The sequence below is a fragment of the Plecotus auritus genome (assembly GCF_963455305.1).
Source record: "Plecotus auritus genome assembly, chromosome: 9".
Lineage (NCBI taxonomy): Eukaryota > Metazoa > Chordata > Mammalia > Chiroptera > Vespertilionidae > Plecotus > Plecotus auritus.
In genome coordinates, this window is record NC_137783.1 from 150478789 (window position 1) to 150503126 (window position 24338).

At 60.0% G+C, this 24338-nt stretch overlaps 2 protein-coding genes across 5 annotated transcripts in view; one reads left to right on the plus strand and one right to left on the minus strand.

Moving 5' to 3' along the window:
- On the plus strand, positions 1-17739 carry LTBP3 (latent transforming growth factor beta binding protein 3). 4 transcript variants are annotated; one of them, XM_080641897.1, is made up of 28 exons: positions 1-475; positions 3883-4212; positions 4355-4557; positions 4713-4818; positions 4979-5071; positions 5247-5369; positions 5831-5989; positions 6080-6265; positions 6840-6856; positions 6933-7005; positions 7181-7267; positions 9364-9489; positions 9565-9696; positions 9791-9919; positions 10113-10235; positions 10503-10625; positions 13193-13315; positions 13542-13661; positions 14547-14675; positions 14963-15130; positions 15303-15386; positions 15603-15731; positions 15826-15963; positions 16059-16199; positions 16314-16475; positions 16567-16647; positions 16731-16862; positions 17008-17739. In XM_080641897.1, the coding sequence occupies exons 1-28, from the start codon at positions 148-150 to the stop codon at positions 17166-17168; spliced, it is 3906 nt and encodes a 1301-aa protein (XP_080498023.1). In that variant the 5' UTR covers positions 1-147; the 3' UTR covers positions 17169-17739. The 4 variants fall into 4 exon arrangements, with proteins under 4 accessions (XP_080498023.1, XP_080498024.1, XP_080498026.1 ...); XM_080641898.1 differs by lacking the exon at positions 6840-6856 and having other exon boundaries at positions 6080-6266; positions 6932-7005; XM_080641900.1 differs by lacking the exon at positions 16059-16199.
- SCYL1 (SCY1 like pseudokinase 1) overlaps positions 17546-24338 on the minus strand; it is a 12543-nt gene continuing 5750 nt past the window's right edge. Inside the window, exons 9-18 of the mRNA XM_080641901.1 lie at positions 23084-23197; positions 20979-21134; positions 20225-20413; positions 20030-20105; positions 19603-19767; positions 19227-19369; positions 18382-18453; positions 18083-18295; positions 17936-17990; positions 17546-17809 (exon numbers count right to left, since the gene is read on the minus strand). Coding sequence (XP_080498027.1) covers positions 17685-17809; positions 17936-17990; positions 18083-18295; positions 18382-18453; positions 19227-19369; positions 19603-19767; positions 20030-20105; positions 20225-20413; positions 20979-21134; positions 23084-23197 — 1308 coding nt within the window. The 3' untranslated portion in view covers positions 17546-17684. The remainder of the gene's footprint in view (positions 17810-17935; positions 17991-18082; positions 18296-18381; positions 18454-19226; positions 19370-19602; positions 19768-20029; positions 20106-20224; positions 20414-20978; positions 21135-23083; positions 23198-24338) is intronic.

The window sequence follows — 24338 nt, forward strand, 5'->3', positions numbered from 1 at the left end:
TCCATCTCCCGGCCCCCGCCGCGCCTGCCGTCCGCTCCCAGCGCGCTTCCTCCCTACCCTCTCCCCGGGCTCCGGGCTGGCTGCCCGCCTCGGGCGCCGGGACCATCGCCCCCGTCCAGGCGCGCCGCCCGGGTCCTGCGGCCCCGGATGCCCGGGCCCCGAGGGGCTGCTGGCGGCTTGGCCCGTGAGATGCGCGGGGCGGGGGCGGGGGCGGCGGGGCTGCTGGCGCTGCTCCTGCTGCTGCTGCTGGGCCCCGGCGGCGGGGCCGAGGGGGGGCCGGCGGGAGAGCGGGGCGCCGGCGGGGGCGGGGCGCTGGCCCGCGAGCGCTTCAAGGTGGTCTTTGCGCCCGTGATCTGCAAGCGGACCTGCCTCAAGGGCCAGTGTCGGGACAGTTGTCAGCAGGGCTCCAACATGACGCTCATCGGAGAGAACGGCCACAGCACTGACACGCTCACGGGCTCCGGCTTCCGAGTGGGTGAGGGCCCGGGGGCATGGGCTGGGGAAGCGGGCAGGGCCGGCACCCGGACACATGCGGGATACGTGGCAGAGGAGGCCATAGTCCCTGGGGCCGAGGGTGCAGAGAGTAGCTCTCTGGGGACCTGGGCCCCAGGGGCGTCAGGGGGCTTGGGAGGCCGGGGCCGGGGGCCGGGGCCAGAGTTGGGAGGGCTGCTTGGCTACGGGGACTTCGCAGCGCTGGGTTGGGGCTGAGGCCCCAGTAAGGTGTGGGGGAACGCTGGGGTCCTGGATGGCACAGACTCTAGGAAAGTGCTGGGTTCTGAGAGGAGTCAGGTCAGCACACGGGGGCTTTGAGGGATGTGAGCTGGGGGCAGGAGACCTCAGAGAAGGGAAAATACGCCCCCAAGAAGCAGATTTGCTGGAGGAAACAGGGAAAGTCATTAAAACTGCCTCAAGTCAGGCCGCCAGGGGTAGGCACCTGCATTCTCGAGGGGGGTGGGGGGAGGAGCTAAGGTCAGGGCTGGGCCAAGAGACTTAGTTACTGGGAAGTATGGGAGGGGGAGGGGTGTTGAGGCCCAACAAGTGGGCTGCCGGGCTGGAGTAGGGGCTGCTTTGGTCCTCCTTTCCTGGGGTCCCACCTGTGCCGTTAGGGAGGACATGCGCTCTCACAGCTCTGCCTCAGAGGCCCTGGGTCTCCCTGCCAGCCAGCCCTCATGACTCCCCAGTTCCACCTGCAGCCCACCCCTTCCCAGCATCTCTCTTCAAAGGCCAGGCCTGGGGCTCAGCTCTCCTCCCCCGGGGCCTGCGGGCCAGGCGGAGGGAGGTGTCCCAGCAGTAATTACCTCCTGGACAGGGTAATTAGGCTGGGCCCAGGATGGCACTAGCAAAACAGCCCCTCTTACACAGGCCTGTACTCAGACCCACTCGCTGATAGGGCTCACAGTTCCCATGAGGTGTGTGCATGTGTGTGTGTGTGTGTGCACATGGCAGACAGGCGCACACTTGGCTTTGGTGTGGCGCACTGTGATTAAGTACATGTTTCTTTGTGCTGCCTCTTGGGTGCGTGTCTCCAGTCACCGTGGGGGTGTTGATGTGAACCTGTGTTGGTGTCAGAACCCGTCTATGTGTAAGACAAGATGACTGTGCATGAGTGTATGTGGGCCAGACCGCCCAGGCCCCCTGGCCATCCTGCCCAAGCTGCTGTCTCCATCCCTGCTGCCCACATCCCCCAGGCTTGGTGCCCAGGCCACAGTGGGCGGGTGTCACTGGGAGGTCACCCTCACCGCTATGGGTGACTCACTGGGAGGCAGGAAGGAGAGGATCCTGCCTCCCCCGGCCCCAGACACACCCCTTCTGCCCTGGAAGTCCTGGCCCCAAGAGACCAGGCAGGATGGGCTGGGCTGGGATGCTCTATGGCCAGGCCCTGATGGCCATGGATGTGAGCTGACCCTCTGAGGTCCTTCAGGTGTCCAGGAGAGCAGCACCCCACCTTCCCATGTGGAAAGTGAGGGCTTCATGGGGCAGGCAGGAGAGGGGCTGGGTCCAGTGCATGAGCTCAGGGCCCCAAGGCTGGATGTCGGGTTGGGATGTGAATGTGTGTGATAGAGAGACCGGGGTCCCATCCTCTCACTCAGTCACTCCGTCCATTCCCCCTGCACCTCGTCTGGAGCCCAGAGCTGAGGCAGACCTGGCCCCGCCCTTCAAAGCACCTTTATTGTGTGGGAGACAGACATGACTGTAATGGCCAAGTCAAGTGCCAGGCAGAGCTGGAGCAGAGGGTGATAACTCAGGAGAGGGCACAGGGGTGGCTGGGATATGAGGAGGAGAAACTGACACTGGAAGGATAAGATGGGAATGTACAGAGATGGGGGACAGGCTCTGAAGTGGAGGGAATAGCATGAATAAGTCCCTGCAGGCAGAGGATGTGGCTTCTTTGTAGTGGGAGTGAGTTCTGCGGAATGGGGTGGGTACACACGGAAAATGCAGAGGGGATGGGCTGAAGGAGAGTTCGTTCTGGGTCATGGAGAGCCTTAAATGTCCCAGCAAGGAAGCCAGCCTTGAGCAGGGGTGTGACTATGCAAGGGCTTTGCTTGAGGTGGGGGAGGGGTAGGAGAGGGGTGTTGGATGTGAACAGGAAGGAGAGAAGCAGGGATCCAAGGAGTCCGTGGCAAGGCTCAAAGCAAGGGAGAGGCAGAGGGCATGGGGAGGACGGGAGATGGACTTGTGAGGCTGTGCAGAGGCCAGAACTGCGCGGGTGGGAGCAGGAGAGATGGGCGTCCAGGCTCGGCTATGAGTGACCAGGGCAGGCAGGGATTCCTGGTGGTCTAAGGTCAGAAGAGGTGGGCTGTCAGGATGATGATTTCTGACAGTGTCCCCTGGGGTGGAGGTGCCCAAGAGAAGCCCCAGGGAGCTGTAGCTACAGATGTGGGCATTGTTGGCAGTGGTGAAGTGTGAGCCCTGGGATGGCAAGGCAGAGGGAGGGAGAGGGACAGGCAGAGCCCAGAGCGGGCTGAGGCCTGAGTCAAAGGGAGACTGTAGAAGAGGAAGTCCAGGTAGAGATGGTATTCCAGGAAAGGCAGAGGAAAGCCAGAAGAGGAGAAGACTGTTCCATCACCATTTGCTACTACTTGCTAAGTACCCGGTGTCAGGCACTGTGCTAAGCATTAAAATAATAATAATTTTTTTATTGATTTCAGAAAGGAAGGGAGAGGGAGAGATAGAAACATCAATGATAAGAATTATTGATTGGGCCCTGGCTGGTCTTGCTCAATGGGTAGAGCGTCGGCCTGCGGACTGAAGGGTCCCGGGTTCGATTCCGGTCAAGGGCACATGTCCGGGTTGCAGGCTTGATCCCTGGTGTGGGGCGTGCAGGAGGCAGCTGATCCATGATTCTCTCTCTCTCTCCCTCTCCCTTCCTCTCTGAAATCAATAAAAATATATTTAAAAAAAAAAAAAAAAGAATCATTGATTGGCTGCCTCCTGCACGCCCCCTACTGGGATTGAGCCCACAACCTGAGCATATGCCCTTGAAGGAATCGAGCCGGGGACCCTTCAGTCCAAAGGCTGACGCTCTATCCACTGAGCCAGACCAGCTATGGCTGTGCTAAGCATTTGTACAGGCATCACCTAATTTAATAGACACACATGCCTACAGATGAGCACACAGGCAGAGGGAGAGGACGTAAGTTCTTAGGGCCGCATAGCGGGCACATGGCCTCCTAGCTAGGATTTGGGGAACCCAGAGAGCAGTTCTGTGTGTTTATGATGTGTTACAAAAACCATGGATGTGGGTTCTCAAGGAGGACAGAGCCAGTGGGTGGCAAGGAAGTAGGAATGAGGGGGAGACAGGATGTGGGTGAGGGACTGGGCCTGGGGGCTGGGGGCTGGGGTGGGGCTGACGGAGCCCTGACCCATCTCCCTCCCCAGTGGTGTGCCCTCTGCCCTGCATGAACGGCGGCCAGTGCTCCTCCCGAAACCAGTGCCTGTGCCCTCCGGACTTCACGGGTCGCTTCTGCCAGGTGCCTGCCGGGGGAGCTGGCGGAGGCACGGGCGGCTCAGGCCCTGGCCTGGGCAGGGCCGGAGCCCTGTCCACAGGCGTGCTGCCACCCCTGGCTCCAGAGAGCGAGTCTGTGGCCAGCAAGCACGCCATCTACGCAGTCCAGGTGATCGCTGACCCGCCCGGGCCCGGGGAGGGGCCCCCTGCCCAGCATGCGGCCTTCCTGGTGCCCCTAGGGCCGGGACAGATCTCTGCAGAAGGTACCGATCACAGGCAGACCCGGGAGGCCTGAGTGGGCGGGCTCTAGGGTGGCGGGCCGGCAGAGGCTAGCCTGGAGGGGCTCCTGGCTGCCCACCGAGGTCTGTGCGGGGCAGTCCTGAGGCCACTGTGCCCCGCCCCCAGTGCAGGCCCCGCCCCCCGTGGTGAACGTGCGTGTCCACCACCCGCCTGAGGCCTCCGTCCAAGTTCACCGCATCGAGGGGCTGAATGCTGAGGGCCCAGGCCCCTCCCAGCACCTGCTGCCGCACCCCAAGCCCCAGCACCCCCGGCCACCCACCCAGAAGCCCCTAGGCCGCTGCTTCCAGGACACGCTGCCCAAGCAGCTCGTGAGTCTCTGCGGTCTCTCAGGCTGCCCTGACTCAACCCAAGGGGATTGCTCAAAACTGGGGGGTCTGCGGGGTGAGGAGGGAGGAAAAGAGCCTCAGGAGGGAGGGTGGGTGGGGCTAGGCGCCCTGTGACCCCGTCCCTACTCCCCCCCTAGTGTGGCAGCAATCCCCTCCCAGGCCTCACCAAGCAGGAGGACTGCTGCGGGAGCATCGGTACCGCCTGGGGCCAGAACAAGTGCCACAAGTGCCCCCAGCTGCAGTGTGAGTGCTGGGCGCAGGCCTGGGGCCCACACACACTCCTCCTAGCCCCCCCCCTCCCCCGCAGCTTTTGTCACACCACCCATCCAATTCCTCTGCCCTCCCCCCTCCCTCCCAGCAGGCCCTCAGTGCCCTCCCCAGCCACACTCTCCTCTCTCTGCAGACACAGGGGTGCAGAAGCCAGGGCCTGTGCGTGGGGAAGTGGGCGCTGACTGCCCCCAGGGCTACAAGAGACTCAACAGCACCCACTGCCAGGGTAGGGCCGGCCAGGAGATTCTGTGGGCTGGAGGGGCAGGCCAGTTGTCCCTGGGGGAGGTCCCAAGGTGTTGGAGGGAGGAGGTGGGGCTGGGGCAGGACCTTGAGGTTCTTGGAGCAGCTTGCTGTCACCCTATGGCCCCAGACTAGAGGGACCAAACTCCCACTTACCACAGACATCAATGAGTGTGCAATGCCGGGCATATGTCGCCATGGTGACTGCCTCAACAACCCTGGCTCCTATCGCTGCGTCTGCCCACCGGGCCATAGCTTGGGCCCCTCCCGCACCCAGTGCATTGGTGAGACTGGGGGCTTGGGTTCCTGGGAGGTCACAAGGCATGGGCTACAGGGGTAAGGCTACAAGCAGCAGGGTCAGAGGTCAGAATGGAATCAAAAGTTGAATTGGAGAAACAAGGCACAGAGAAGTGGCTAAGAATCATCTGAGATCTGGGGTTAGAGGTCACATGGGGTCAGGGACTATGTGGAGTCAGGGTCATATGAGATCATGGACTTGAATAGGAGGGATTAAGTCTAGAGCAGCTAGAATTGGGTCAGTGGGTTCAGCAGTAGTCACAGAGGTTTCAGGAGTCACATGAGGTCAGAGTAACAGGTCCAGGGGTCACGTATATTCAGAGTCAAATGGGGTCAGGGGCCACATGAGGATCAAGCTGGCAGGAGAGGCAAGGTCTGGAGCGGCTGGGAGGAGGGATGTGGGCAGTGTTCAGGCCCAGATGCCCATGCCCATCACTCGCCCCTGCAGTAGACAAGCCAGAGGAGAAGAGCCTGTGTTTCCGCCTGGTGAGCCCTGAGCACCAGTGCCAGCACCCGCTGAACACGCGCCTCACCCGCCAGCTCTGCTGCTGCAGTGTCGGCAAGGCCTGGGGGGCGAGGTGCCAGCGCTGCCCAGCTGATGGCACTGGTGAGCCTGGGGCGTCTGGGGCTAGGGGGCTGCCTAGCTGTGTGCCTGTCCAGGAAATACTCACTTCTCTGCCCTTTGCTCTGGCCACAGCTGCCTTCAAGGAGATCTGTCCAGCTGGAAAGGGCTACCACATCCTCACTTCCCACCAGACACTCACCATTCAGGGCGAAAGCGACTTCTCCCTTTTCCTGCACCCCGACGGGCCACCCAAGCCCCAGCAGCTGCCTGAGAGCCCCAGCCGGGGGCCACCACCCGAGAACGCAGAGGAAGAGAGAGGTTTGGCTTGACCCTTTCTATTCTCTGACAGACACTGAATCCCTAGACCTGACCCCTTGACTCCTGATCCATGGACATGACCTCACAGTGTAACTTCCAACACTGAATCCCTGTCCTAACTACTGACCTCCAGAGCTGACCTTCTCACCCTAAGCAAGATTGTAATCCGGGTCTTAACCCCCGATCGACAGGACCTGACCATCCATTGCCCTCCAGATCTAATCCTCTAACCCCAGAACCCCTTTGATTTCCAGACCAGGCCATTGATTCAGCCCAAATGCTGACCCTAGATCTGACCTTTTGACCCCTGACCTAGGGACCTGACCCTAGCTATAACCTCCTAAACCTTATTCTATACCCCAAGGACCTTGACCAACCAATCACTCTCCCTCTCTGTTCCCCTGACCTGTGCTGCAAGCACTCCATGACCCCAGGATCTAACCCTTGACACTTAACCCAGAGACACGATTGTTGAACTCTTAGAGCCGTAACTACAAATACCCGACTGCTGACCCCAGACTTGACTCCCTTCTCCCAGCCCAGCACTTAATGGCCCCATCTTCTTCCCTTTTAGGGGTGAGCACAGACTCAGTGAGTATGAGAACCTAGGCGGGAGGGACAGGGAGGCGAAGAACACACAGCGGGCTCATGCTGCTGTCACCTGCAGCCAGGGATCGAGGAGCAGTCCGCACAGCAGAGCCACCCGACCGCCACCACATCTCCTGCCAGGCCCTACCCTGGTGAGATGGGCACTGCGGGGCCAGTCCTCAAGGGCTGTCACTGCTGGGGGAAGGCCACAGCCTAGGCACCAGGGGGCGGTGAGGCTGGGTGTGACGTTTCCAGCTGATGGCCTGTGGAGAGGGGGGCCACTCTCCCACCTCCTCCCCTCTGATGGCTGTGTGTCGCTGCCCCCAGAGCTCATCTCCCGGCCCTCGCCCTCCACCGTGCGCTGGTTCCTGCCCGACTTGCCCCCATTAGAGATCGCCCCTACTCAGGTCACAGGTAAGACCCGTCCGCCTACCAGGGGTGGGCAAACTTTTTGACTCGAGGGCCACAATGGGTTCTTAAACTGGACCGGAGGGCTGGAACAAAAGCATGGATGGAGTGTTTGTGTGAACTAATATAAATTCAAAGTAAAGGAGCGGAGGGGAGAGCAAGAGAACTGGATAGAACAGCCGGATCCGGCCCGCGGGCCGTAGTTTGCCCACGGCTGGTAGTCCATGCCCTGGGTAAGCCCTGCCCCTAGCTTAGTTTACCTCTGTTCCGCCCTCCCTCGGGTCCATGTGGAGCTATAACACTTATCTGGGGCTTACTGGGCACCAGGCCATGGGGACCCCCTCCGTGTGCAGCAGAGACCCCACTCTGCCATCAAATGATCTGGGTATTATGGTGACCAACCCAGTCTGAAAGCCTTTATTCCTTCAGTCAACAGATATTTACTAAGCACCTACTAACTAGGGTAGGCAGACAACAAACAGATTAATGAATACAAACCTAGTCTATCTCATAAATGCTATGGAAAAAAAAATAAACCAGAGAAGAAGAAAGGAAATCTGGGGGTTGTGATAATATGTAGAGTGGCAACGAGAGAAGACTTTCTGAGCAGGGCTTTAAAGATTGTTGGAAACGAAAGAGGAGAAGGCTGGTGAAAAAACATTCCAAGTGAAGTTAAGTCTGGGCAAAGCCAATGGAAACATGACACTGGTGGAAGGGGAAGAAACCACACACAGACCCGTGTTTCTGAAGCAGAGCAGGGCCGCTACATGGAGCCTTGCTAAGAGGCTTGGGTTTGATCCCAAAGGCTGTGGGAAGTGTCTGCAGGGCTTTGGGCATCGTAATTGCTAGCTATGGCTGAGCAATCGCCCTGGGCTGGGCACTGACTGAAGAGTTCTACATGCTAAACACCCTCTAGCCCCGTGGTCGGCAAACTGCGGCTCGCGAGCCACATGCGGCTCTTTGGCCCCTTGAGTGTGGCTCTTCCACAAAATACCACGGCCTGGGCGAGTCTATTTTGAAGAAGTGGCGTAAGAAGAAGTTTAAGTTTAAAAAATGTGGCTCTCAAAAGAAATTTCAATCGTTGTACTGTTGATATTTGGCTCTGTTGACTGATGAGTTTGCCGACCACTGCTCTAGCCTCTCATACTCTGTGAGGTGGGCACTGTAGGCCTAATTTTCCAATGAGAAAGCTGAGGCTCAGAGAGGTTCAGTAACTTGCCCCAGGTCACACAGCTGAGCTAGATTCAAGCCCATGTTTTTGTGGATTCCAAAGCCACAAGGGAGCTGTCAGCCTGATTGAAACCTGGAGGCTAGATTTGCTCCTGGGTGAGGGCTTGTGTAGATGATGGATGCCCTGGAGGCCTGCACTGACTAGGACAACCCAGTGACAGCCGTGGGACTGTGAGGAAGAGGCACCCGGGAGGGTCCTCAGAGGAGGGGATGCTAAGAACGCTTAGGAGAGGCACGGCCTGCAAGAGCCCGCTGGCCAGGTGTGTTTGGGGTGGGGCAGGGTTCAGCATCAAGGCCTGGGCTGCGTGGAGATGGGTGAGGGGAAGAGTGTCAGGGGTAGGACCAAAAGGAGGAGGAGGAGGTAGGAGGTGGGAAGTCCTGGGACTGGTGACAAAGAGGGTGAGAGGGGTTCCTGGATCTACACTTAGGCACAACCCTGGGGCAGGCCACAATTCCCAGGAACCCCAGCCTGCCTGCCTAGGGAGGGGGAGGAAATCAACCAGTGGGGGGCTAAGGTCCCTGAGGCAATGGGGGGTGAGGGCCACTGGGCTGGAGGATATTGGTGTGACTGGGCTGCAGGGTTTAAAATATTGAGGTCACTGGGGTCAGGGTACAGTGAGTGGGGACAGAATATCAAAGGTTCTGAGTTGAGGAGATAGGGATGTCAGGGGGCTGGGGTCGTGGTTTGGGGTTATCTGGGAAGGAGGTGTAGGAAATCCTAAGACTTGGAGTGTGGGTGTGCGGGGATCCGAGGTCACGGTGTGATCAGGCTCAGGTTTCCCAATCATTAGGAATTGGGGGGGAGGGGCGGGTATCGTGGTCCCCACCAGGGACGCGGCAGAAAGTGAGAGCTCCTCCCCTCCCGCCCGCAGAGACCGACGAGTGCCGGCTGAACCAGAACATCTGCGGCCACGGGGAGTGCATCCAGGGCCCCTCCGGCTACTCCTGCCATTGCAACCCGGGCTACCGGGCGCACCCGCAGCACCACTACTGCGTGGGTGAGCGGGGCGGGCGGGTGGCCGCCGACGGCCCTGGCTCCCGACATGGCCTTGACGTCTCTCCGCCCTTCTCAGACGTGAACGAGTGCGAGTCGGAGCCGTGCGGCACCGGCCGGGGCATCTGCATGAACACCGGCGGCTCCTACAACTGCCACTGCAACCGCGGCTACCGCCTGCACGTGGGCGCCGGGGGGCGCTCGTGCGTGGGTGAGCAAGGCGGGCGGGGGCGGCGTGCAGGGGGGCCCTCCTCCCGACACCGCCCCGCCCGTGCACTCAGCTGCGCCCCCTTCCTTCCGCGCAGACCTGAACGAGTGCGCCAAGCCCCACCTGTGCGGCGACGGCGGCTTCTGCATCAACTTCCCGGGTCACTACAAGTGCAACTGCTACCCTGGCTACCGGCTCAAAGCCTCCCGACCGCCTGTGTGCGAAGGTGGGGAGACGCCGTCAGACCGAGCGGGGTCCTCAGCTGTCCCTCGCCCTGGGGTGGGAGCCTCTCTGAGGTCGGGGTCCGGGAGCCGGAGGGGCCGGTTCGCCTTGTGTGACGGACGGAGGAGGCCCTGCTGAAACTCCGAGCGCCAGCGGCCAGGTTGTTCCCAGACGGCGCCCTCCTCTCTTCCGCGCAGACATCGACGAGTGCCGAGATCCCAGCTCCTGCCCCGACGGCAAATGCGAGAACAAACCCGGGAGCTTCAAGTGCATCGCCTGTCAGCCGGGCTACCGCAGCCAGGGGGGCGGGGCCTGCCGCGGTGAGGGCGGGATCGGGGCCGCCTTTTACGGAGAGGGCGGGGCTTCGGAGGCAATTGTGCGGGGGCCGTCTCGGAGTTGCTCCCACGAGGGTCCGCGTTGGCTCCACATGGGGCGGGGGTGGGGCTCGTGGCGGTGAGAGTCTCCTCCAGGGCGGGGCCTCCCGGGATTCGATGGTCCCCACCCCCATCCCCCGCGGAGGGGACCCCAGGCCCGCACGATGCACCGAGCCGTGGGGCGGAATCCGAGACAAGCCTTCTTTGCCGCAGACGTGAACGAATGCGCCGAGGGCAGCCCCTGCTCGCCCGGCTGGTGCGAGAACCTCCCGGGCTCCTTCCGCTGCACGTGCGCCCAGGGCTACGCGCCCGCCCCTGACGGCCGCAGCTGCCTGGGTGAGCTACAGCCCCGCCCGCAACGCCTCCTGCCACCCACTCACGCGCCGAAGGCGGGGACTGGGTCACTGGGTCTCAGACGGGTGGGCCGGAGGGAACAAATTCACCCCTCCGTTCACTGATCTGTTCACTCGTTTCCTCGGAGAACCTGGCCGTGGAAGGGCCACCAGAATTTCCACGCAGGGAGGGTCTTAGGAGCTGCATTTGCAAAACACGTTCCTTAAATTAGAAGAAAAAAGATAAAAGAATGGAGGGATAATGAATAGCCCCCGTTGCACTAATGTTTCTTATGCCCCAAGAGGCCGTTTGAGGACATGAGACGCAGACAGTAGAGCACAGGGCTGTGGGCCTGGAAGGAGTTTGGGTGCTCTTGGGAAACAGCAGCGGGGCTGGGAGGAGGGGAGGCCTGACTTGTCTTAAAAGATCACTAGGAATTAGCCAATAAAGGAGGGTGAGAGGGAAAGCACGCCAGGCAGAGGGCCTCAGAGGTGAAAAATGGGGCAGAGTGTGCCGGGAGCTGTAAGGTACAAGCAGGGGAAGGGGCTGAGGCTGGCTGGTGAGGAGCAGGTCCCCATCCCTTGCACCCCACCCCCCTGAGGTTGAGTCTCATCCTGAGGGTGAGAGGCACCTGAAGCATTTAAGGGGAAGAATGGCAAGATTCACTGGTTGCTTTAGAAAGTTCCCTGACGCCAAGTGTGGAGAGTGGCTGGGCTGCTGGAAAGACTCAGCACAGAGATGCTGGTGGATGTGAGGAGAGTGGTGCCACCGGATGGTCATGAGATGGTGTGATATTAGAGAAAGGTTAACTGGATGTCCAGGGGAGGGAGAGAAGGGAGGGAGGGGCCCTCCAGATTTTAGTTGGGGTGACTCAGTGGGTGGTGCTTCTCACTGGGAGAGGGTCCCCGGGAGTGGGGCATGTTTGAGAAGGAAAACACTAAATTTCATGTTGGACAAGTTGAGTGGGTGGTCCCTGTGGGCCTCTCAGCTGGAGATGCCAGCAGCGGGTGGGCCATACGGATTAGAAGCCTTGGGCCAGACACACCCACCCGGAACTGGGGGCTGTGGGACTTTAGGGTGTGCATGCTCAGCCAAGGAGGGTGGGTCCCGTGAGGGGAGCTTGGCAGAGCCTTGGGGCACTGCCGCATCGCTGGCAGGCACGGGAATAGGAGCGGGAAATGGGGGAGAAGGGGTGGTGGGATGGCCCAGGAGCACAGCTGAGAAGCTGGGTAAGGGAGGCTTCCAGGGAGAGGAGGAGGAGCTAAATGCAAGAGAGGTTCTTGTGAACTTACTGACTGGTGACATAATAAGGTCCCTGGTGGCTTTGGCAGAAGGCCTCTGTGCCATGATGGGAGTCAGGAGATGCAGGTGGCACCGAGGAAGAGCAGGAGCTGGGGTCGCTGGGTGGGGTACAGGGCTGTAGGCTGAAGAGGAGATGCCAGGAAGGTGGGCCACGGGACAACAGGGGCAGCTGGGAGAGGAGCCATGGGTAGGAGGACCATCTCTTGCTCTAATGGGAGCAAGAAGGAATGGATGGAGATAATGATTTTCAGGAGGTTCGAAATCACCCTTCATTCCCCCAAGTAAACGTGAAGGGCCAGAGTTGAGTAGGGGACTGGGAACAGTCAAGGTTTGGAACTGCCCTCAGGGCTTTCCAGAAGTTAAGGCTGGAGAGGAGGGGAGAGGGTGGCCATAGCCACACGGGACCGGCCAGGGGGAGGGGCCATGGCCCGGTGTGCTCAGCTTGGTGGCTGGCTCGGGCCCCACTCAGCGCTCAGATCCGGAGGCGGAGGGGCAGGCCGTGGCTCTGTCTTTGCCAGACCAGTGAAGAGAGGAGAAGTGGCCATGGGCCCCTGGGAGGGTGTGTAGGAGACCTGGAACGGCCGAGGCTGTGGGAAGGAAGCAGCCTCTGAGACATGCCCAAGGTGGGGCCGATCCCAGCCCCTTGTCCCAAGAATGAGCGGCTGCCTTTGAGGTGGTTACAAACTGAGGGGTCAAGGTCAGAGGCTGGGCCTGGCTGTCCACATGGATGCTGAAAGCTTAATCTAGGATGAGGAGGAAGACAGAGGGAGAGGGACTAGGAAGGTGGGTGCTGATGGCCATAGAACAGAGAATGGAGGCTGGCATGGGGCCAGGGGCACCTCCATGGCTGGAAGGAGTCTGGGGTGTGGGCAACATCATCTTCTACCAGAGAGGACTGTGGAGAAGCATGTTCCCAGGGGGGAGCCAGGTTCCCTAACTTACTGTGAGGACAGACATACAGGAAGCATTACTGACATGGGAAGAAAGGGAGCCATGCAGGTGGAGGAAGGATAAGAGCGGAAATGAGAGGAAGGCCAGGGCAGTATGGGAAGAGGGCATGCAGAAAGATGCCTCTTGTTTGGTGAGGATGAGCGAAGGAGAGGAAGGCCCACGCTTTTTGGAATCAGACAGGGCCAGGGTCCCTGGCAGCTCTGCTGGCCTCAACTCTTATCTCCAGGCCAAGGGCAGGAGTGGGAAAGGATAGTAGAGGCCTGTGACACTGCCTCCATCCTGACCCTCTAACCCCGCCCCCCCCTCATGCCCTGCAGATGTGAATGAGTGTGAGGCCGGGGACGTGTGTGACAATGGCATCTGTACCAACACGCCAGGCTCCTTTCAGTGTCAGTGTCTCTCTGGCTATCATCTGTCAAGGGACAGGAGCCGCTGTGAGGGTAAGGGGCGCCTACAGCTGGGGGGCTGGCTTGTTCCTCCCTCCCCCAGAACCTCCACTGCCCAGGCCCCAAGTCCAGGAGCTACCTGTAAACAAGCCAACCATTCCCTGGCCTGGCCCCATCCTCATTCAGGATGGGACATGGAGTGTGGGCCACAGCTGGGGTCTGCCTCAGGCTGTGTGAGGAGGCAGCCCCTGAGATTCTCCACCTCTTTGATCCTCTACAGACATTGATGAGTGTGACTTCCCTGCAGCCTGCATTGGGGGTGATTGCATCAACACCAATGGCTCCTACCGATGTCTCTGTCCCCAGGGGCACCGGCTGGTAGGCGGCAGGAAGTGTCAAGGTATGGGGGGATTGGGTGTGAGCTGAGGAGGAATGGCAGGGAGCAGTAATCTCCTAGACACACTGTTGATCTGTCTGTCTTTTCGTCTATCCATCCACTCAGGCATCCTTCCACTCTTTTACTTAGAATAACAGTAGCAATGACAGTCATTACGTGGTGCCTACTATGTGTCAAATCACCTTGACATGTATTCATCCAACAAGAGTTTACTGAGAACCTGCTATTTATTGAGCAATGGCCCAGGGCTCCCAGCTCGGGGAGGCTGACGTGTAAACTGATTCTTACAGTTCAGGGTGCTGGGTGCCAAAAGTGGTCTGAACTAGTGATTAATTGCAACGGAGTGCTGACAGTTGAATCAGAACCTGAAGCGTAAATAAGACACCCTAAAGCATAACTACGTTCCCTCTCTCTTCTCAGCAGAGAGAGAACCCTGGGAGGGTAGTCCAGCCCCAAAGACCAGTATTTGCAAAGCACAGAGATCTGGAAGGAGCTAGTTGTGTTTTCAGGAGAGAGTAGACCCCTGTACCCTAAACACAGAGTAGAGGTGTTGGTGGTTTAAAGGGTGATGGGACTTAAAGATAGTGGGAGACCAAAATGAAAAGTTCTCAAATGCTGGCCTGAGAGTTAGGACTTCATTCTGTTGTCAGTGGGACTGACCACCTGCTCACAATAGTTGCAAATTCACTTCAGGATTCGTAAAGTCTGCCTATGTTCACACATCCACCCACATGCAGACCGACAGGAGAGGGCTTGCTGTTGTGTGTACTTGGAAATCAACGTGGAAATTCAGGTTCTGAACTTGTGTGAGGCCCTTGAGGCACACCCCCAGGGGAAGGGGCTGGTTTCCCCCTGAGCAGCTCTTCCTGTCCCCCTCACTCCCTGAAGACATAGATGAGTGCAGCCAGGACCCGGGCCTGTGCCTTCCCCATGGGGCCTGTGAGAACCTGCAGGGCTCCTATGTCTGCGTCTGTGATGAGGGCTTCACGCCCACCCAGGACCAGCACGGCTGTGAGGGTGAGTGCCTCCCAGGTCCCTCTTCTGACCAGATGACTCCCCTGAGCTGCAGCTGGGGTTCAGAGATGCATCCTGGTCCCAGCCTCTGGAATTTGGGCAACAGGGAGAAATTTCTTTTGCCTGGAAGAATCCAGTGGGGTCAGACCTGGCTTGAGGATGGAGGGTGGCCATCACTGGGTGATTCTGGGGAGGCAGGGAGTGTGGGGGAGCAGAGGGATGAGGCTGGTGGGCCGTGTGGACAGGAAAATACAGTATCAGCACCCTGAGCTGCCCTTTCCTCCCCTCAGAGGTGGAGCAGCCCCACCACAAGAAGGAGTGCTACCTTAACTTCGATGACACGGTGTTCTGCGACAGTGTGCTGGCCACCAATGTCACCCAGCAAGAGTGCTGCTGCTCGCTGGGGGCTGGCTGGGGAGACCACTGTGAGATCTATCCCTGCCCAGTCTACAGCTCAGGTCAGGAGCCAGCAGGCCCTTTCCCTTCCTAGATCCTCTTTCTTCGTTAGGAAAAGGATTGGGGGGGGGGGAAGGCTGAGAGCTCCGAGGTGAAACGGCAGACAGCGCGCAGGCAGGCACGCACGCATGTGCTGCTCAATCCTGCTTCCTTCCTTCCGCTCTCATTCCGCAGCTGAGTTCCACAGCCTCTGCCCGGATGGGAAGGGCTACACCCAGGACAACAATATTGTCAACTACGGCATCCCAGCCCACCGCGGTAAGCGCCGCCCACACCGCCATCACCTGCCCCGCCCCTCCAACAAGCCCCGCCCCTCCACCAAGCCCCGCCCCCACCACTCCCTCTGAGCTTCCGGAAAAGCCTTTCCTGAGCGCGCTCTGCCCTGTGGTCAGCCTGGCTCACGGTCCGGGCTGCCAGGCCGCAGTGGCCCCGCAGGTAGAGGCTGCTGTGCGCTCACGGTGTGTCACTCCGCAGACATCGACGAGTGCATATTGTTCGGGGCGGAGATCTGCAAGGAGGGCAAGTGCGTGAATACACAGCCCGGCTACGAGTGCTATTGCAAGCAAGGCTTCTACTACGACGGGAACCTGCTGGAGTGCGTGGGTGAGTGCAGACGGCCCGGCGGCCAGGGGAAGGCGGCCAGGAGACACGCATGACCCTGTGCCGGCTGCTACCACCTGTGTTTTCCTCCCTGCAGACGTGGACGAGTGCTTGGACGAGTCCAACTGCCGGAACGGAGTGTGTGAGAACACACGAGGCGGATACCGCTGCGCCTGCACGCCCCCGGCCGAGTACAGCCCTGCCCAGCGACAGTGTCTGAGCCCCGAGGAGATGGGTGAGGCCCGGCCCCCTGGCTGGGGAAACAGGAGGAAGGCGGTGGCCTGGGATGAGCTGTGACACCTCCCCCCATCCATACCCCACTGTCCGTAGACGTGGACGAGTGTCAGGACCCCGCAGCCTGCCACCCTGGCCGCTGTGTCAATCTACCGGGTTCCTACCGCTGCGAGTGTCGCCCGCCCTGGGTGCCCGGGCCCTTTGGCCGAGACTGCCAGCTCCCCGAGAGCCCGGCTGGTGAGGGCGCGGGTCATCGGCACGGACTCCAAGGCCCCTCTGCGGTGTGAAGCTTTGGGGCGCAGGTGGGTGGTCCTTGCTTTGGGCTTCTCCCTGACACGTCCCCTTCCGCAGAGCGTGCCCCGGAGCAGCGGGACGTGTGCTGGGCCCAGCGCGGAGAGGACGGCATGTGTGCGGGCCCCCTGGCTGGGCCCACCCTCACCTTTGAGGACTGTTGCTGTCGCCAGGGCCGCGGTTGGGGTGCCCAATGCCGCCCGTGCCCTCCACGCGGAGCTGGTGAGCCGACCAGGGAAGGGTTGGCCCAGGGGGTTGTGGGGGCAGGAGCTGAGGTGCATTGACCACGCTGACCACTGACTGCCCCTCCCAGGATCTCAGTGCCCGACATCGCAGAGTGAGAGCAATTCCTTCTGGGATGCGAGCCCCCTTCTGCTGGGGAAGCCACCGCGCGGTGAGTGTAGGGAGGGGACGGGGCGGGAGTCAAGGCCTTCACTGGGGGCGGTGTTGACGTCTGTGTTCTGCTGGCTGGTGCAGAAGAGGACAGTTCAGAGGAGGATTCGGACGAGTGTCGCTGCGTGAGCGGTCGCTGCGTGCTGCGGCCGGGCGGCGCCGTGTGCGAGTGTCCGGGTGGCTTCCAGCTTGACGCCTCCAGAGCGCGCTGCGTGGGTGAGCCGGGCGGAGGGGGCGGGGCCAGAGGCTGGGGGCGGGGCGGGCGGGGCGGGGCCATGTGTGATCCTGCCTGGACCAGAAGCTCAGGGGCTGTGCAGTTCCGGTCCCCTCGCAAAGTCCACACCTGTCACCCCACCTCCAGACATCGACGAGTGCCGAGAGTTGAACCAGCGCGGTCTGCTGTGCAAGAGCGAGCGCTGCGTAAACACGAGCGGTTCCTTCCGCTGTGTCTGCAAACCTGGCTACTCGCGCATCCGCCCGCACGGGGCCTGCGTGTCCCAGCGTCCCCAGCGTCGCCGCTGACACCACGTTCAACCGGGACCTCCGCGATCACCAAGCAGTTTCTGCCCGACACTGGGGCGAGCTCAGCCTCTAGCTTCTGCCCCGACTCAGGGTCGGACCCAGGGACCCGCCAGGCCTGTAGACCCCTTCCAGAGCCCCCTGTCCCAAGGGTGCCCATCTGGCTCCACCTGGTTTACAGGTAGATGTTGTGTCTCGGGGCGCTGTCGGCCTTCCTCCCAGAGGGTGTTTCCTAGAAACTGATAAATCAGATCCTGCCTCTTTATTCTTGGCTTTTGAAGCAAATTGTATATTCACCTCCGAGGTAGGCATGGACTCTGCAGGGCAGTGCCAGACCCCAGCCTCCTCGGAGGGGCTAGAGACGGAGCCCAGCACAGGGGTGTGAAATAGAATTTATTGTGGCTCTGATTATGTACATGTGAGATGTGCCTGGCCGGGCTGGCCGGGCTGGCATGGTTTGTACAATAAATACATCCATGGGGCTGTTCCCTGTGGCCAGGAAGCACCCACACCAGCAGTTCAGTCCAGCTTCCGGGTCCCCAGCTTCATGGGGCCCTTGGCGGCCTTCTTCTCAGCACGTTTGGCTTCCATCTCCCGCCGACGTTCTTCCCGCTTCTTCCGGGCCAGCTCAGCCTTCACCTGCCCTGCAACAGGAAGGGGAGGCAGGCTGAGGGCCTGGGGACAAGCTGCATCTGATTCCCAGCCAGGCCTGCTAGAGGGGCGAGGTGAGGACTGCCCTGGGTGTCAGCCCTCCTTGGGGAAGCACTCACGGCTCTCGGTCTCCAGGCCATCCCAGCTGTCATCACCCCACGAATCAGGTCTTGGCTGAAAAAGGAAGCATGGACTGAATTGGAGACCAGCTCCCTGTGGAGGTCCTTCCCAGGTCGGCACCCTCCCACTGGACTGGAGTTGAGTACCTGGGTGCCAACCTCCCGACGCGCCATCAGGTCAGCAAAGGGGTCGCCTTTGTCACTGGGTTCTGGTCCACCCCAGTTATACTCGCTGGTCAGCTGTGTACCCTCAGGGGGTGGCTCCTGCGGACTTGGCTCCTGCCAACCCTGCTCCCACGAGCCCTCAGCTTCCCAGCCACTCCAGTCCGACTCGGGAGATTTGTGGTCGGGGTTGCTGGTCTGCAGAAGAGAAGGGGGAGGTAGCACCAGCAGGGAGGGGCCAGCACAGCTTTCCATGCAGACACACACCGTCCCATGCAGCTCACCTTCCCAGCGCGGCTCGCTTGGCCCCCAGTACTCCAGTTGTCCTGCTGGGCTAGTACAGACTCGGCCTCCTGCTACAGCGTGGAAAGGAGAGAAAGACCATAGGACCACCCCCACCTCCAACCCAAAAGGGCCTTCAGCCCCTTCCTAGCCATGGATTCCACCCTTCTTTCTTTTGCCTGCACCTCCTTTGCTCCTCAAGCCCTGCTTCACATCTATAAGGTGCACACATGGAACCTGGCCTCCATCACTCTTCCAGGCTGAGGGCCTGGGGACAAGCTGGGTCTGATTCCCAGCCAGGGCTGCTAGAGGGGCGAGGTGAGGACTGCCCTGGGGTGTCAGCCCTTCTTGGGGAAGCACTCACGGCTCTCGGTCTCCAGAGTTCCACCCCCTCCCCAAGACTGCGGTCAGGAAGATGGGGAAATTGGGCCCAAAGCTCTATCCCCTTTCCTTCAGCAAAGCCCACTCCATCCTCAGCCTGTCCTGACGCCCGTGCCCCAGGGAGGACTGGTCTGGATCTGGGCCTGGGATGGCCTCTCCTTGCTGGGCGCGGGGCTAGCTGGGCACTGAAGCAGGTGGAGGGATGGGGACAGGCGAGAGGGAGGCTCAGTGGGCTGCTCCAACCCGTGCCCTCCGGCCCCTCACTGCCCGCCCTGCTCCCTGGAGGTGAGAGGGAGCGCATCTGCCCGCTCTGGCCATGGTGGCCGCTCCATGATGTCTACTCACCAGGGATGCTGTGCAGGTGCGAACAGGCCTGAGACAAGCCAAGCCCACAGGAGCCCCTTGAATGGCAGCCTATGGCCTTTAAGCTGGGGTCCCCCTGGGAGGCCCCCTCAGCCCCACTCACCTCCAAACTGCCCCAGTCTTCGTCATCCCATCTGTCGGCAGCGCTGCTGTCCTCTGCTGTGTCCTTGCCCTCCTCTTGTGCCTCCCAGTGTCCTGAGGTAATGGGAGTGGGAGGGGCAGGGGTGGGAGCCGGGGCAGGAAGTCCTGGGAAGCAGAGACTCACTGAGTTCCCACACACTGGGGCCCAGAAAAGTCTCAGAACAGGGCAGAGGTTTCTGGGGGTGGGGGCAGAGTGTAGGGAGGGGAAGCTCACCAGGGGACTAGACCCAACCCTGTCCCCTATGTCACCACCCCAGGGGGAGTCAGACAAGAATAGCTCCTGGGTACCAGCACCTCCAAGCCCTCTGCCACTGATGCAGCCGGTCTGGGACACTCACCCTCAGGCGTGGGTCTCTGGGAGACGTTGGGCTCACCCGGGGCAGCCGTGGGGTGTGCACGGATCAGCTTGGAGGTGAGCGAGGAGACCCCTGTCACAGCCCATCCTGCCCAGCTGGCTGCGGCTCCTCCCATTCCAGGGCTGGAGGCGGCATGGACATCCTTCTCTGGGCAGTGACAGGGGAGAGAGACAGGTGTAGGCACCTCAGGGGTCCATGGGGAGTGTGACAGGGCAATGAGTGAAACAGGGCTCTAGAGTGGGCACCCCTTCTCCAGCCTGACTGCCCTCGTCGGCAAGATGGGTGTGGGGTAGTATCAAGTCTGCTCTCTAGGGTTCTTCCAGCTTTCAGAGACTCCAATGCAGTGGAAGGGGCCGAACACGTGGCAGTCAGGGTACAGCAGGAGGGAACAGGAGTGTGGGCCACTCACCCGCTTCGGCCAGCTGGGTGGGGTCCTCTGACACAGACTCCAGTTTGGAAAGGAAACTTCGAATGGCCTTGAAGGCCTGTGGGGTAGCAAGGGGCAGAGCTGGGGCTTCCAGGCTCCTGTGAGGCCAAGAGGCCAGCTAGGGCCCACATATCCCCCGAGCCCCAGCTCCAGGGCCAGGCCCCATTTGTGCCTCACCTGGTCCCGCACAGATTTCTCGGGATCCACAGTGAGGCCACAGAGCACAGGCAGGATTTTGTGGGCGCAGTCATTCATCGAGTAGAGGTTGTGGGTGGCAGCGAAGCCCAGAACACCGGCAACCCGAGACGGTGCAAACGGGTCCTTAGTGGCCCGGCTGAAGGCAGAGGTGAGGACCCTGTGTCTGGTCTGGGGTGGAGCAGGAGAGAGAGCCCCTGAGTGTAGGGTCAGTCCTGGGGCCCAGAACTGCCACGCCTCACTTCCAGAGCAGAGGCCGTCCGTCTACAGGGCTCCCAGAGGCTAAAAAATGGGTTAGCCACTAACAAGTGGGGGTGAATTTACTTAAAACTCTGGATCTTGGCTTCTCCTCCCAGATCACTGAACTAACGGCCTCAAGGTGACAGGGGCCGGAGCAGCAGCTGCCCTGGGGTGGGGGTTCTGCCTCCTTCCCACCTGCCCCATTGACCCAATTCACTCACACCTGTTACCTATCTGGGCACGGCAGGTGTCTGCATTTACAAAACCTGGCTGAGAGGCTGCACACAGACTGTGGGGCCCAGCAGGCCTGGGTTCAGTTCCCAGATCCACCACCTACTGGCTGTGTGACCTGCACAGCTCACTCCACCCTCAGACATCAGGGCTGGGAGGACCTAGCACCTAGGTCTCTGGTTCACAAACAAGGAGGCATGGCCCCAGAGGAGGCTGTGGTCCTGTGACAGTGACAGAACTCCTGACAGCTGTGCAGGGCACTCACACTGGCGCTGAGGTAGGAGCCGATTTTTCCCAGGCAGACGGTGGTGTTGCAGCGGATGGGGCCCTGCTCGTCCTTGGCCTGCAGCCGAGCGAAGTGCTTCATCAGCTCCACATTGAGGTTGACCTCGTTCAGCTTCGGGGCCAGGAGCAGCATGGACTGCAGGGCAGGGACAGTGCACATTGTGGGCCTGGGCAGGCCAAGGACCACATGAAGAAGGGCCTCCTCGGAGGGTACAGAGGCCACCGGTGGCCCTGGGCACTGACCTGCCAAAGCCCTCCCAAACCTACCTCCCAACCTGGTCCTGTACCCTACCCACAGTGCTGAGGAAGGGGACCCCACTTCTCCTTCCCCTTTACAGCAAAACCTCCTAAGTTTGCACTCCTGTCTCCCACCTCTCATCTGCTCTCTCTGGCATGCGTGCCACTCTGCTCGGACTTTCAGCCCACTCTCTACCAGTCGGCTCAGGTGGAGGGCACCAGTGGCCTCCATGCTGCTAAATCCAATGGCCAATCTCCATCCTCACCCAACCGACCCTCAGCAGCTCTGACACCCCTGAGCTCTCCCTCCTCTTTGAAACTGGTCTCTGGTCTTCCAGAACACCACCCTTTCCTGGTTCCCCTCTGACCCCGCCAGCTGCTCCTTCTTGGCCTCCTTTTTTTAAAAAAATATATTTTATTGATTTTTTTTACAGAGAGGAAAGGAGAGGGATAGAGAGTTAGAAACATCGATGAGAGAGAAACATCGATCAGCTGCCTCCCGCACACTTCCCACTGGGTATGTGCCCGCAACCAAGGTACATGCCCTTGACCGGAATCGAACCGGGGACCATTGAGTCCACAGGCCGACACTCTATCCACTGAGCCAAACCAGTTAGGGCTCTTGGCCTCCTTTTGCTGAGCTCTTACTGTTCAGACCCCAAGAGCCACCCGCCAGGCCACTTCTTTTTCACACCTCACCCTCAGTGACCCCACCCGCCCAGGGCTCTGAATGCCCGTTAGCCAACAATGCCCAGATACGCACCTCTAGCCCAGACTCATTCCCCAAACTGCACACGTGCATAGCCCGAGGGCATCTCCACTGGCTGTCTAACAGACATGACCAAGACTCAGCCCAACTCCTCCCGCACACCTTCCCTCCCGGTCTTCCCAGTAAATGGCAACTCAACCTTCCAGCTGCTTCGGGCAGAAGCCTCGGAGCCTCCCTGACTCCATATCCACCCATCAGCGAATACCATAGATTTCACCTTCAGAATGTGGCCACTTCTCTCTCCTGCTGCAGCATCTCAGCCTCTGTCATCTCTCACCTGGGCCACTGCAACAGGCCCTAACAGTGCCTCAGCTTCTACCCTTGCTCTGAGAGTCAATTCTCCACACAACAACACAGCGGTTCTTTTCAAACAAGTCAGACCAGGTCAGTGCTTGGCTCCTGTTCCATCGAATGCATCAGCTCCCTGCCACACCCTATGAGGCCCTGGCCCCCAACCCCACCCATCTCTCAGGGCCCACTCCCACACCCAGGCCCCTTCAGTCTCACTAAACCTTTTGCTGCTATTTCTATACTCCAGGCACTTGCCAGCCTCAGGACCTTTGCACATGCTGTTCCTGCTGCAGGAGGCACATTTCCTTCAGATCTCCTTGTACCTCAATCCTTCACCTTTCCTTCACTGACACCTCCTTACACCTTTCCTTCACTGACACCTCCTTAGCAAGGTCTACCCTGACTACTGTTTGTAAAACCCTTCTCTTCACATTCTAGTACTTCCTAATGTAATACATGTTTTTAAATTCTGTTTATTGTCTGCCCAGCCCACACCCCGTCCCCTCAAAGAAGCTCCATGAGAGCAGGGAGTCTGGCTGCCGGTGCTACCGTATCCCAGTGAGGTGCTCAGCCAGTGTCTACTGAACAGAGGACTATGGGCCATGCCCTCCTCTCCCCGCACAGCTGCTCAGCCGCACCCATGGCCTGGGCCCACATGCAGGATGGTGCCTGCCCGTCCCATAACCTTCTCAGACTCACAGGCCAAAATCAAGACTCTGTGCCCTGGGGTAAGCCCCCTCCAACCCTTGGAAAACCAGGGTGGCCACTCTGGGCCTGGCCACACCCACCTTGACGGTCTGCTCCCGGATGGCAGGGTTGGTGTCCAGGAAGCCATGCACGACGTGGGGAAAGATCTGGGTATTGACTGTTGGCTCATCAAGGTATTGGATGAACTGCTCCATCTGGCCAAGTGGGAAGTGGGAAAACTCAGTCAGTCCCTCCATCCCCCACCACAGCCCTGGGACCACTCTTGGCTTGGTTTCTCCAGCTGGTAGGCACTGGCCAGCCAAGTGGTCTCCTGAGCCCCCACCTGGAATCTGGCCTCAAGCCAATGTGGAGAGTGAGAAGAGGCCAGGAGGATGCTGGGAAGAGCTAGGGACTGGGAGTTGGAGCGCTTGGACTCTGGTCCTCCTCAGCAAGCCAACTGTGTCACGCCCCCTCTCAGACTCCCCACTACCTCTTTTGTAAAAGGGGGTATAATCCCCAACCAGACAAGGGTGCGAGGCGGGCTGGTACATTTTCTTTTACTGTTTTTATTGATTTTTAGAGGGAGAGGAAGGGAGAGATAGAAACACTGACGAGAGAGCCCGCAACCCAAGCATGTGTCCTGACTGGGAATCAAACCAGCGACCTCTTGGTTCATGTGTTGACGCTCAACCTCTGAGCCGCACTGGCTGGATGAGGGCTGGTACATTTGTCAGCTGGAGAGGGAATGACACCTGAGAGCCACCAGGTATTTCCTAGTTCACAGGGGCCCCCATCCTCGATCTCATCAACCTTGTCTGGTGCTCCCCACTGCCCTGGCGTTGGCAGGAGACATTATCCCTACTCTAGCGGGCTAAAGTGCATACCCATCCCAGGGAGGTGCTCAGCCAGCGTCTACTGAACAGACGCTGGAGGTGCGAGTGTTTGAGCCCTGCAGCCAGGGCCGGCGGGGCATTCCCAAAGCCAGGGGTCCTCAAACTACGGCCCGCGGGCCACATGCAGCCCGCCGAGGACATTTATCCGGCCCGCCGGGTGCCGCTGCCTGTCCTGCTTAGCAGCTGACTCGTCCCAGGCCCACAGTGCGCATAGGAATTTGTTCATAGTTTTTTTAAAAAACTATAGTCCGGCCCTCCAACGGTCTGAGGGACAGTGAACTGGCCCCCTGTTTAAAAAGTTTGAGGACCCCTGCCCAAAGCTGCCCATGAGCCCTGTGATGATCTGACTCCAGAGAGCACAGCCTCGCTGGTCCCTTACCTGCATGTATGTTTGGGAAGGGGTTTCTAGGGTGCCAGGGCAGGGGCCTCCCCAGCAACCTAAGTGGAGTCTGGGTAGAGTGGA

Coding starts and splice junctions, on each gene's coding strand:
- LTBP3 (XM_080641897.1), top strand. CDS start 148: ATGCCCGGGCCCCGAGGGGCTGCTGGCGGCTTGGCCCGTGAGATGCGC. Junction 4,558..4,712: donor ACACGCTGCCCAAGCAGCTC/GTGAGTCTCTGC, acceptor CTCCCCCCCTAG/TGTGGCAGCAATCCCCTCCC. Junction 9,490..9,564: donor GCAGCACCACTACTGCGTGG/GTGAGCGGGGCG, acceptor CGCCCTTCTCAG/ACGTGAACGAGTGCGAGTCG.